Source organism: Crocuta crocuta, unplaced genomic scaffold, assembly GCF_008692635.1.
Source record: "Crocuta crocuta isolate KB4526 unplaced genomic scaffold, BGI_CrCroc_1.0 scaffold788, whole genome shotgun sequence".
NCBI classification, from domain to species: Eukaryota; Metazoa; Chordata; class Mammalia; order Carnivora; family Hyaenidae; genus Crocuta; species Crocuta crocuta.
Genome location: NW_027530636.1, coordinates 453,599 through 466,777, shown reverse-complemented (window position 1 = coordinate 466,777; position 13,179 = coordinate 453,599). Strand labels below are relative to the sequence as shown.

Here is a 13,179-nt window from a genome sequence, read left to right as displayed (position 1 = left end):
ACAGCCACTAGTACTGCTTTTTAATGAACATTGTGATAGTGTTATAAGATTATTTTATTAAGTTATGACAATAATGAATGTTTTAAAATAACACGAGTCACCTCAAATAAGATATTTCAACTCCTATAAACAGCATGGTTCACAAAGTACAGACAAAAGACACCAAGTCCTTGTGTGCTAGCTTAAGTGGCACCACAAGGTGGAAAATAAGAATAAATGACGAATAATTCAGTATGTGCATCAGCGCTGAAATTATTTTTCAGTTTTATTTTTAAGGTTTTTTATTTTTAACTTTATTTACTTCTTTTTGAGAGAGAGAAAGTGTGAGTGGGGTCGGGGGGAGGGAAAGAGAGAGAATCCCAAGCAGGCTCTAAGCTCTACACTGTCAGCACAGGGCCCAAACTCACAAACCATGAGATCAAGACATGGGCCAAAGTCAGATGCTTAACCGACTGAGCCACCCAGGTATCCCTTAAGTTTTAAAATAAATTTTAAATCAATAACTTTAATTAATTTTAAGTTTTGTACATAAGAGGCCATGTTTAAGTCATACTGGTTAAATTTGCATAATCCAAATTTATATTAATATGACTACTGTATTTGCTGAAAAACTAACCACATGATAAAGCCTCTAGCAGCTAGCAATTAGCGTCACAACTATTAAATACTGTGTACTTCCAGTTAAGTCCAGGAAAACTGTTGAGTGATTTGAAATAATTTTAGATTGAACATTCAGTGGGGCCACTGCTGCAAAAATTGAGATTTCCACAAATCTATTCAGTTATAAATGAGAACGTGATTATCATTACAGCAGCTGATGGTAATTAACTGTATGTGTATTGATGGATTAACTTTAAACCTACATATCCTGGGTGGCCAGCTAGACTCCTCGGAATCAGACAATGAAGAGCAAAAAAATTTCTTACAGACTCAGATCACGTGTTACACCACATCTCTCTCTAGCCATATATCCTTTAAAAAACCACCATATTCATAACTAATTCCACGACTCTACTTCATTTTAATCACCTAACAATAAACACCAACAAACAAAAAACAGTGTTACTTGAGGGAGCAAGGAACATTCTGAATACGTGTCAATATTAGATTGTGAACAATTAACCAGACAGGGACTCTGTCTTCTAGTTTATGTGGAATACAAATTAAGATACCTATTAAAATTATCACTACTATTAAGCTAAGAAAGTAATCAAATCAAGGGGCACCTGGGTGGCTCAGTGATTAAGCCTCCAACTTCGGCTCAGGTCATGATCACGCTGCTTGTGGGTTGAGCCCTGCACCGAGCTCTGTACTGACAGCTCAGAGCCTGGAGCCTGCTTTGGATTCCATGTCCGCTTCTCTCTCTACCCATCCCCTGCTTGTGCTGTCTCTCACTCTCTCTGACAAAAATAAATAAACGTTTAAAAAAAAATTTCTTTAAGTAATCAAATCATAAAATTGACAAAGCAAGGTATAGGCCCAGTCTCAAATGCCACTTTCTATCCACTCTGCCCACCAGAGAATCAACTAAATTGCATGAAATATGAACTATTTAATATCATTCTTGGTATTGTGATAAACATTCTTAGAGATATCTGCACAGTCCATCTCTCCCATCCCCACAAAAATCCAACATATACACAAGGGGGGACCCTTTACAGTCTTCTCTGTAGAACAAAATTCTTCCTTCTCTGCCAAAGCTGATTGGTAGATGCCTAATCTATTTGCTAGCTACAACACAATTATTACCATTTGGTAAGAACATTCTAATCTACTGCATCAACAATGACAACTCAACCAAAGGAAAACAATGGAGATGCTCTTACTTGAGAGTCCTGAACTTTTTGAAACTCTGATTGAAAGTCTTCCCCATTTCCATTGTCCTCATCAGTATCACTGGAGACTCCACAAAAAAATGTAGGTGGAAGCTTTAATGTATCTGCTTTTGCCTTCTCTTCAACTGTTGGTTTCTTTTCCCAAACAATAACACATTCTTTTTCAGTATCTGAAAATCCCATACAACACATGCAAAAGAAAGTTAGAAATCCAATACTCTCCAAAAATAGTCAATATAATCTACAGATTACAGACCCAGATAGTAATACCAATGAATGCTAATGGAGAATAAGGATCACCAGGAAAACAATATTTTACACTTCATATTATTTTTAGATATTTAAATTGCCACAGGCATATCATGTAAGTAAAACTGATAATCATAAAAATGATCAGATTAGAAGATTCCTTTTATTTATATTTTTTATGTTTATTCGTCTTAGAGAGAGCGTGAGCAGGAGAGGGCCAGAGAGAGAGGAAGACAAAGGATTCCAAGTGGGCTCTGTGCCGACAGTGGTGAGCCCGATACAGGGCTTGAACTCATGAACTGAGATCATGAGCTGAACTGAAGTTGGACCTTCAACCAACTGAGGCACCCAGGCGCCCCAAAGATTCCTTTAAAAATAGAAGATTTTTAAAAAACATTTTAACTAGTAATTTTAATTTAACATACCTGTTAGCTTTTCTTCTAACGGTCTAGATTTTTCTGAGTCATCCAAATATAGTTTTCCATTAAGTTTCTTGACAGCTGTTTCAAAATCTTCATCTTAAAGTATAATTGATTTTATTAAACAAAAAGAATTTCTAGCAAGTTTTAGGAATTTTCCTAGCCAGAAATCTAGAAATTATCCTCCAATTTCATACTTTCCCTTACTCCCCATATCGAAAGAGCACCCAATTTCGCCAATTCTATGTTCCTAATGCCTCTCCTATCACCACAGAAATTTCATTCAGGCTCTCCTCTGTTTGAGCTGCTCTACCATCATTTTAGCTCATGTTCCTATCTCCATGACCCACAACCTGATTCTCTACATCACTAACTCAACTGGTCCTATTGAAACTCTTTTTGAACATGGTAACTCCCCTGCTGAAAAACTCTGAAGTGGCTCACAAAGTTTTCCATAATCAGACCCTTATCTGCCTCATCACTCTCTCATCCCTCTAAGTCTATAGGGAAATTAGGATTACTTTCCATTCTCTCAAAATGCCTTCTCTGCTCATAGTAGCATCCAAAAATTCTTTAATAAATGCAGTTGGTTCAATCATTACATCCACTTACTATTTACACATACACTGAGAATAAACATCTACCTATAAGGACAGGAGTGATGGGCTTTTAAGAGGAAGGCTTCAAACAACTTAAACATCCCTCTAATTACTAAGATTAGCATGAACAGAATGCTTTTAAAATAATGAAAGATTTACCATCCTCTTCTTCTTCACTAATATAATCTGGTTTATTCTTATAGCAGAAGAAAGTTGGAGGAAGTTTAAGTTTGCTTGCAAGAGCTTTTTGCTCAGGGGTCGGGGTTAACTCATATACAATGAGAACATCGTCATCTGAGGGAGAATCTTCAGGCTCTGCCTTCTCTTTTGCTATAAAACAAGTCAAAAAATTTTTAAAAGACCAGGTGTTAAGTAGGTATTAACATCAATACTACCTGAAAATTAATCCACGCAAATTATCTTTAAACACATAAATTTTGATGTGAACAGAGCTCTGTAGAGAATTAGAAGCCTGATTTAACATTCCATCAAAAACTCTTAGTGAACATAGAATCTATTAAAACCAAAAGACTGGTTTTACTTACTGATCATTGAAAAAGAACTATTAATGGCTATAATTTTAAAAGGTATTTAAATAATGCTGCCATTACCATATTTGGCATACTAAATAATAGTTGAACAAAATATCCATGCATTTGCAACTGAAAAAACTTACATAAATCATGAGCAAAGATTAGTATAATATGAAATTAATGCAAAAGCTAATCTTGATTAGTTCCTAGAAGGAAAGTTAACAATTGCCAAGGATAGCACATGATCAGAGTTACATCCATCTTTGTGTATTTCCAAGCATGATAATAGATAAAACTAAATTAATACAGTTACCTTAGGGATAAGTAATTCTGTAAGAAACTAACACAATTTTTATAGCTGAAAAATAGTAACAACAAAAAGCAAAATAATGAAGAAAAAAGGGATTTTTCATACAATATATTCTGGTCTATAAAGAAGAGTATTTAGCAAAAGGAATAGGTAAAGCAAATCATGAAGCATGCTATGTATCAACTGGGACTGTCTGATATGGTAGCCTAGCCACATGTGGCTATTAAACACTTGAAATGTGGCCAGTCCAAACTGAGTTGTGCTCCAAGTTAGAACAATACACACTGGATTCTGAAGACTTAGTACAAAAAAGAAAAAAAAAAAAAAAGAATGTGAAATAATCTCAAATTTTTTATGCTGATTGAACTTGAAATGGTATTTCAGATATAGTGTAACTGAAAAGACTATTAAAATTAACTTCATCTGCTTTTTTTTTAACCTGCTTTTTATTCTATTTTTTAATATGGATATTAGAAAATTCTAAATTATATACACAGGTCATATTTAACCTGATCTAGAGAACTAGAGCCCTATTACAATGTTAAACTTGCCTTTCACTCTTCTTAATTAGAAAAAACACAGTATCAATTACAATAACGTAAGATACAGAATCTTATTCCAATTCTATTATTAACTGGTAAAGACAATTTGGGCTTTTCAGATATCCCGCTGGGTCTCAGTTTCCTCATGTCTGAAGCCTCCATCTCTAAGGTCCTTTAGGACTATGACATTCTTGGACTTGAAACAGAATAAAGCTTTCTATCCTGCAGTAGTATACTGGTAAATTTGCTCTTAGGCCAAGGATTAATCCAGGTCCTACAGACTGTGCATGCAAGTATATGTCATTTACAGGAAAAAGCCCATACTTTTCATTAATTTCTCAAAGAATACATCCTTAAGAATGAAACTTAAGAGCTGCTTTATCTAGTAATGTGTTTGGTATACTTAAAACTGTGGGGCGCCTGAGTAGCTCAGTTGGGCCCAACTCTTGATTTCAGCTTTGGTCATGATCTACTTCATGGTTCATGAGTCAAGCCCCACATAGGCTCTGCGCTGAAAGCATGGAGCCTGCTTAAGATTCTCTCTCTCAGCCTCTTTCTCTGCCGCTCCGCCAATGATGCACATGCATTCTCTCTCTCTCAAATAAATAAACATTAAGGGGCACCTGGGTGGCTCAGTTGGTTAAGCATCCAACTTCATCCTAGGTCATGATCTCACCTTTTCAGAGTCTGAGCCCCACGTTGGGCTCTGTGCTGATAGCTCGGAGCCTGGAGCCTGTTTCAGATTCCATGTCTCCCTCGCTTTCTCTGCCCCTCCCCCACTCACCCCTGAGAACACTCTTTCTCTTACCCTTTCTTTCTCTTTCTCTCTCTCTCAAAAATAAATAAATTTAAATAAATAAACAACAAAAAAAGAGGGGCACCTGGGTGGCTCAGTAGGTTGAGCACCTGACTCTTGATTTCGGCTCAGGTCATGATCTCAGTTCATGAAACTGAGCCCCACATCGGTCTACACTGAGAGTGTGGAGCCTGCTTGGGATTCTCTCTCTCTCTCTCTCTCTCTCTCTCAAAATAAATAAACTTTAAAAAAAAAAATTGAAGGGCCCCCAGAAACAAATTACTTTACCATTGGACATATTTGGGTTGCTCAAGATATGTTGTTAGATACTAATAACGGGGTTTCATTTCCCTAACCTTGCTCTTGAAGCTCTTCAACAGATTCCTCACTTTCTATTATTCCACTCTAATACTGGCACTTTTATAACATACCAGTATTTAATGGTGGCTATTAAAAATGGAATCTACTTTCAAATATGGTATTTTTCTGAATCTTGTCTAAAAGGATAACCTTAAAAGAAAACTCTTTTCCATGTGTATACATGCTGCTGCCATCACATGTTTGGATACTGGAAACATTACTTACTGGCTAAAGATAAATGTTAGAGAAAACACAAGTCTTTGTTAAGGACAGCTGAAAATGACAGAATAGTGAAGTACAAAGCAGTGAAAGGTAAAGATCTACCTCAAAATAATGCTTTGTAAGAGTGAGAAAACATGACATCCAAGTACATTAAAAAAAAAAAAGCATTAAAGGGTGTTATACACCTCTGGTCAAAAAGTACTTGTTTAAACACACATTTTTTAACATGCACACTGTGTGTTAAATACTTAATTTCATACAGCCAGTTACTGTGCTAAGGACTACCAGCTGCTTAAAAAAAAAAACAAAAAAAACTAAAAAACAAAACAACAAAAAAAAAAACAACTGATGTCATCTCATACCGAGAATGCTAGCTCTATACCTTTGTTCTCAGGCTGTGAGGAAGGGATGCTGGTCCAAAAAGCCATTGGATTAGATTTAAAAAGGCTAAAATTAAATCCTAGAAAATAAAGAGTATTTCATTCTTTGAACATTTTGAGAATCAAAGTGAATATGATTTTAGAATATAAAAAAAGCCAAAATCCCTCAATTTATACCAATTTGGCTGTCTTACATATTCATTTATCCTGGTAATTTCATTCTTTACTCTTTTAATAATAGCAGCAAAGCTGCCTTACATAACTTATAAACATCTCAGTACCATGTTTTTTGAGTGACAAGAGAATACACTGAAGAATGTACACTTAAAAAATATCAGACTCAAGTTAATACTCATGATTCAAGTACATAAGTCACTAACCTTTGGTACTGTTACTACTAGGTTCTTGTTCTCTGTGCTAAGCATGATCAAAGTATCTTCCAGTTACTCAGATCTCCTAAATAACTTAAAAGACACACACTTTCTATTGCGGTTTAAACACAGGGAAACAGATTTAGGGAGAAGAAAAAATCTGCACCAGTATTTTTTCACTATTCACAAAACTATTATGACTCAAGTTTTACTAAAACATTAGTATCCTACAAGGAGTATATGCATCAAGCAAGATATTTACAAATTAATCGAAGAAAAATTCTGTTTATACTAAAGAGTAAGTGCTTACCTTTTTCTGGTGTTTTAAATGTGTAATTAGTTGATGACTCTTCTTTTGGAAAAGCACCAAAGAGATTTTTGACTTTGCCATCTGAAGACTGTTTGCTATCTGAATTCTTTGACTCTTCGCAATTAGGTTCCACTTTTCTTTCAGATTCACTCTGGACTACTGAACTGGTTTCACTACTGTTATTTTTCAAAGGTGCATTAAAACTAAATCCAAACAAAGACCCAGTGGCTGAACTGTTGCCAAATGCAAATGGTTTTGATTTTTCACTACTAAAAATACTTTTAACAGACTCTGAACCAAATACAAACTTTGGAGGAGAAACTACTGCTTTTGTTGTTGTTTCAGATGTGCTAGATGCTTCTCCAACTTCTGAAGTTGCATCTGCTGTGTCGTCACCCTGAATTAAATCTGTCCTCTCCCTTGTGGTTTCTTCTAATACAGCTACAGCAATTTTGCCACATGGTGACTCTCTGGGAGTGGTTGAACGAGAAACATGAGGGGTTATCAAAGAATCTTTTTCTTGGGCTAGTTTTGCTTCATCAAATATTTTCTTAAATGAATCTGCAACATCCTGTAGTTTAAAACGAACAGCTAGATGTTCTACTTTTCTTTCCCCATCTGCAAAATCACAGGCAGTCCACACCCACACTCGTTCTGTCCCTTTCATATTTTGCAAAGTCATGTCTGGAGTTATTCTGTGATTGGCACAAAGTTTTAATACCTGGTCCCTTCTCATCACTATGCGAACTTGCTTATTATCATAATTCTGTAAAATCTTTATATCACCAATGCCTCTTTCTTTCCACTGACCAACATCTTTATCATACCTGTAGAGTTTTGCTCTGTGACTAAAAACAACTTGTTCATTTTCCTCACCACTGGACACTTCCACTAAATCAGGTAAAGGTACAACAGGTTCAAAGTACTGTCCATCTCTCTCTTCTTCTTGAGTAACATCAGATTCTTCATCAGTACCAACTGAGGTCCCACTCTGATTCAACTTAGCAGGAGATTTAGATGGACTCAAAGCAGATTTAAAACTGAAGTTAAATCCTGTTGTTGACTCACCAAAGCGGAAGAGATTTTTCCTCACAGGGCTACTTGCCAATGGAGACGCATGTACTGAACTGCTACTCACACTATCATCCAAAGCATCTTCCCTTAAATCATAGTTGTCCCACTCCAGCGTGGGCCCTGTGTTTTCAGGGTTTGGCTTGTTAATTGTATCAGAGGCACTGGCAGCACCTGCATCAGAGCTCTCATTATCTCCATCAGTGACTTTTGTTTGATCATTTGTCAAAAAAGTTTTGAAATCTTTTAATCCACTCTTCATTTCTTCCGCTCTTTGGATTAACTTGGCAGCTCGGCCAGTGTCTACAAGTTTATGAGGAGTTTGAAGTGGTATATCTAATAGAAGTCGCTGGCATTCTTCAAATTTCTGCTTGAATTCTTCAGCCAACTCTGGTGTTTTAAATTTTGCTGCCAGTTGTTCTAGTTTGGCATCACCATCAGAAAAATCACTTGCTAACCACATCCATGCTCTATCAGACCCAGAGAGAGGCTTCAGGTTCATTGTAGTTGTTATCCAATGGTTGGCACACACTTTGAGTACCTGCTCTCTTCGCATTAGCATTCGCAGCTTGCCATTGACTTCATTCTTGAGAATTTTAAGGTTCCCCAGACCCCTTTCTTTCCACTGACTTATCTCAGCATCAAATCTAAATAATTTTACCCGCTGTGAATAAAGAACTTTTTCATCTTCTTCTCCTGTTACAAGTTCTACTTTTTCAGGCATCTGAACCACTGGTTCAAAATGGATGTCATCACTGTCCTCAGTCCTATAGGCATCATCATCTTTCTCAAGGTCAGCAGAAGTGTCAGCTTTATCAGGCATTTTACTGCTTTGTGATGAGAATAATTTTTCTCCTGCACCGGAAAATCCCTTGAAATTAGGGTCTTTTTTGCCAAACTGAAATCCTTCTCCTGAAGTTGATTTTGCAAGGTCTGCAAAGGTAAATGTACTACCAGTTTGACCAAAAATCACACCATTATCATTCTTCTGAGTACTGATATCCTGAGCCTGAAGAGCTGTGTCATTTTCAAGGGGCTTTTCACTCTTCTTCTCTTGATTTCCAGGCTCCTGAATGCCAAATTTAAACCCATCAGCGGACACAGGGACAGAAAAACTAAATCCTTCTTTAGTTGACTTAGGATCTGTATTAGAACCCTGAAATGTAAATGAAGGTGTGCTTTCTTGATCCACATGCCCAAATTTAAATCCTTGTTCTGCAGTACCAAATTTAAAAGCTTTTTCTGAAAAATTACTTTTAAATCCTGCTCCAACCTGACTTCCAGAAGAATCATTTACCTTAGTTTTTGAGCCCAATGTGAAAGCTGAAGGAGCTTCTGCAATATGTTTATGAGGTGGTTTAGAGGAATTACAAGCCACACATTTCAAGGAAGAACTCTCATTTTGCACAGAGCAAATGCTACATTCCCACTGTCCTTCCTTCTTGGTGAACATTCCTTCAAATCCACTCTTTGGAGCCTTGCATGTATCTGATGAGGCAGGAGCTAGAACAGCAGACGCAGGCTGGTTTTGTTTACTTGGATTCTGGCAAGCAACACATACGGCAGCACTTGCTTCATTTCGCACTAAGCAAATATTACAATCCCACTGTCCTTCCTTCTTGGTGAACATTCCTTCGAATCCACTCTTCGGAGCTTTGCTGGTCTCTGAAGTGCTAAACTTAAAAGAGGCAGGTGCTGGAACAGCAGAGGTGGATTGACTCGGTTTACCTGGATTCTGACAAGCAACACATATTGTAGCACTTGCTTCATTTCGTACTAAGCAGGAATTGCAATCCCACTGTCCTTCCTTCTTAGCAAATATATCCTCAAATCCACTCTTCGGTGTCTTACTTATTTCTGAAGTACCAAACTTGAAAGAAGCAGATGCTGGAACAGAAGTAGTAGGTAAACTCTGTTTTCTTGGATTCTGACAAGCAATACACTTTGTAGAACTTCCTTCATTTTGTACAAAGCACACACTACAATCCCATTGTCCTTCCTTCGTCGAAAAAACAGATCTGAAATCACTGTTAACGGACTTTGGAAGATCTCCCTGGCCAAATTTAAAGGAAGCTTGCTGAAAAAACGAAGATCCACTTTTGTTAGCAGACTTTGCATTCTGGCATGCAATGCACCTAGATACAGTAGGTTCATTCCTTACTAAGCAAATGCTACAATCCCAGTGACCTTCTTTCTTTAGAGTCATTGGTGCGAATCTATCTGAAGTATTTTCTGGGCCAGTTGTAAGAGCAGGAACAGTTTCAACTAATGGTGAACCGAGGAGTTCTTTCCTGTTTGGGTTTAGATTCTGGCATGACACACACTTCTTAGCAGCCATAGCATTTTTTAATGAGCAGCTATTACAATGCCACCAAGACCCTTCTTTCTTTGTGATTTGAAACTCAAAATTCATGTTTTCAGCATCAGATTTGCAAATATCTTTATCATGACTTGTGGGTTCTTTCACAATTCTCAGAGCCTGATTTGTGGTTGAGGCTACATTCGCTCCTAAGGCTTTTAAAATGCTCTGGGCCTCTTCAAACTTGCACTTAAAAAGTGCTGCTTCCTCAGGAGTTTTGAATCTAATAGCAAGTTGTTCTGGTTTGGGCAACTCATCTGCATAATCAAGAGCATGCCACACAAAAGATCTGTCAGAGCCAGCATTTGGTGTCAGTTTCATATCTGGACTGATATAATGATTTGCACAGATTTTCAATACCTGTTCTCGTCTCATTAGAAGGCGAATTTTACCAGATGTTTTATGCCTTAGGATTTTTACATTGCCAATTCCACGTTCCTTCCATTCTTTGGATTCTGCATCAAAACGAAACAATTTTGCACGGTTGCAAAAGAATTCTTCTTCATCTTCCTCACCAGTTTTTACTTCAATCTTATCAGGAAGAGGTACCACAGGCTCAAAGTGAGGGCCGTCATCATCATCATCACCATGGGCACTCCCTCCATCTGTTTCATGACTCTTGTTGGCCAGCTCTGATGCAGGTGTTCCAAATACTGATTTCCCTGGACCGTGGAAAGTAAACATGTCATCACTTCGACGAAAACCAGAATTCTTTTGCTGATTTGGACCCATGTTTTCAGTAAATGAAATTCCAGGCACATTTTTGCTTCCAAAATTGAACGTATTTCGAGGTCCTATGGTTTGACTAGCTTTTGGTCCACTGTAGCTGTCTCCTTGCAAAGGCTTATCTGAGGTCAGGAGACCTAAAAGGCTTTCATTATTATTGTATGCTGTAGAAGGGGGCTGTGTCACAACCTGGGGTGAAGAAAAGGTAAAGTCACCATCATTTGACTTGAAATTTGAGTTAAATTTAAAAGGAGGTGGCTGTGTTGTATGTATGGGTGCTGTCAAAGTTGGTCTTATTCCTTCACCTGGCACAGGCTGAACAAAATTAGTTTTTCCAAATTCTATAACCTTAGATTCTGCAGATCTTGAAGCATGAGTTGCAACTGGGGGTTTTGTGAAATAACCTGGTTCTGGCAAAGGTGGATTTGTGCTTGTTTGTTGAACACTGTAATTAAAGTAATCATCACCCCTGGGTGATAGAATTCCTGTTGCAGGAGACTCAAAGCGCAATGGAGGACCATACATCTCTTGAGTGAACATACAAGCAGATGAGCTTTGGACGGGTGGTGTGTGCATCTGTTGAGAATAGGCATATATATGTTGTTGAGGCGGAAGCCTATTCATGCCATAAACTGGACCCTAGAAGAAAAAAAAAGTTAAAAATTTTTGTAAGTTGTCTACAAAATATCAGATAACTAGATGCAAATCAATTCTCACAAACCACAAATATGAGCATTGTAAGGTAAAAATATCATTAGGGTATGTAGCACATCATTAAGAGAAGACAACATTACTTACAAAGATACTTACAGTTATACTCCTTTCTTGGCATATAATAAAAATTGCCTTAACTAATGACAGAATCTTAAAAATCCAATTCTACAATAAATGCAAAGAATAAATTTCTTCATTCCTAATAATGTGTAAAATAATGTTAACAATAATGATGATGATGATGGAGACTAACATTTATCAAGCATTTACTAATGTGCCAACTGGGCACTGTTCTAAGCACTTTACATAGTATCTCATTTTAGTATCTTCAAAAACCCTATGAATTAAGGGATTATTATCCTCATTTTATATATGAGGCAACTAATGCATAGAGAGATTAAAAAACTTGCCCAAGGTCACAAGTGAGAAGAAAGCCAAGGTCTAAATGCACCCAAGCCATCTGTCTTCAAAGCTTTATTATTCAACTACGGTTATAATACTGAGTGTTAACTGACACCTACATAGCCACTTTAGGCCTGAAGTACTTACCACATAGTGGTTCAGCAAGGCCATTCTAGTCCTATTTCCGCCAAAACAAAATGATGAAGGACCCATCATCACCACCCCCACCCCCACCCCCACTTAGAAAATATTCTAAATGTTCACACTCATTGTAACATAAAAATAAGATGAGTAGGAAGCATAAATTCTGTATCTGGATAGAAATTTAAAATAGCTGTATCTTATGGGACATAAAAGTTTTAATGCTGAACTACTTCTTGAATTTCTTTGAAGGAAGCCTAAACAATTAAAAAGGAGATATTTATAAATGTATAAATTATTCCTTTGTTACCTTTGTGGGAGTAACATTAGCTGCTGGTCTGAGAAGATACTGGGAATTATATGCTGGTGACTGACTATAATATACTGAAGGGCCAGTAGTTGCAACTAAAAAAAAAAAAANAAAAAAAAAAAAAAAAAAAAAAAAAAAGAAAAGAAAGAAAACAGTTAAAAAAGTCTATACTATAGTTAAGACTACCTAGGCAAGAACTATAAATTACAAAAGCAATAGAAATCAAAGAAAGATTAACTATAGATTTTTAAAAATTTCTATACATCAAAACATACCATAAAGAAGATTACCAAATGACAAACTAGGAAAAACCCCTAAATGTGACATATGAGGAATAAGAGAGCAGCACCACAGTGGTCAACAAGAACAAGCGCCTCACAACAAGCACCAAAAAAGGAGCCAAGAAGAAAGTGTATGATCTGTTTTCTAAGGAAGATTGGTATGATATGAAAGCACAGTCTATGTTCAACATCAGAAATATTGGGAATACACTAGTCACAGGAACAATTTAAGGAACTAAAATATACATA

General features: G+C 36.8%; 1 protein-coding gene across 1 annotated transcript in view; it reads right to left on the bottom strand.

Moving 5' to 3' along the window:
* The window catches only part of LOC144235139 (E3 SUMO-protein ligase RanBP2), a 73,829-nt gene that overhangs the window by 8,453 nt on the left and 52,197 nt on the right, over window positions 1–13,179 (bottom strand). The window contains exons 19-24 of the mRNA XM_077768544.1: window positions 12,650–12,744; window positions 6,927–11,721; window positions 6,248–6,325; window positions 3,262–3,432; window positions 2,510–2,602; window positions 1,827–2,005 (exon numbers count right to left, since the gene is read on the bottom strand). Coding sequence (XP_077624670.1) covers window positions 1,827–2,005; window positions 2,510–2,602; window positions 3,262–3,432; window positions 6,248–6,325; window positions 6,927–11,721; window positions 12,650–12,744 — 5,411 coding nt within the window. The remainder of the gene's footprint in view (window positions 1–1,826; window positions 2,006–2,509; window positions 2,603–3,261; window positions 3,433–6,247; window positions 6,326–6,926; window positions 11,722–12,649; window positions 12,745–13,179) is intronic.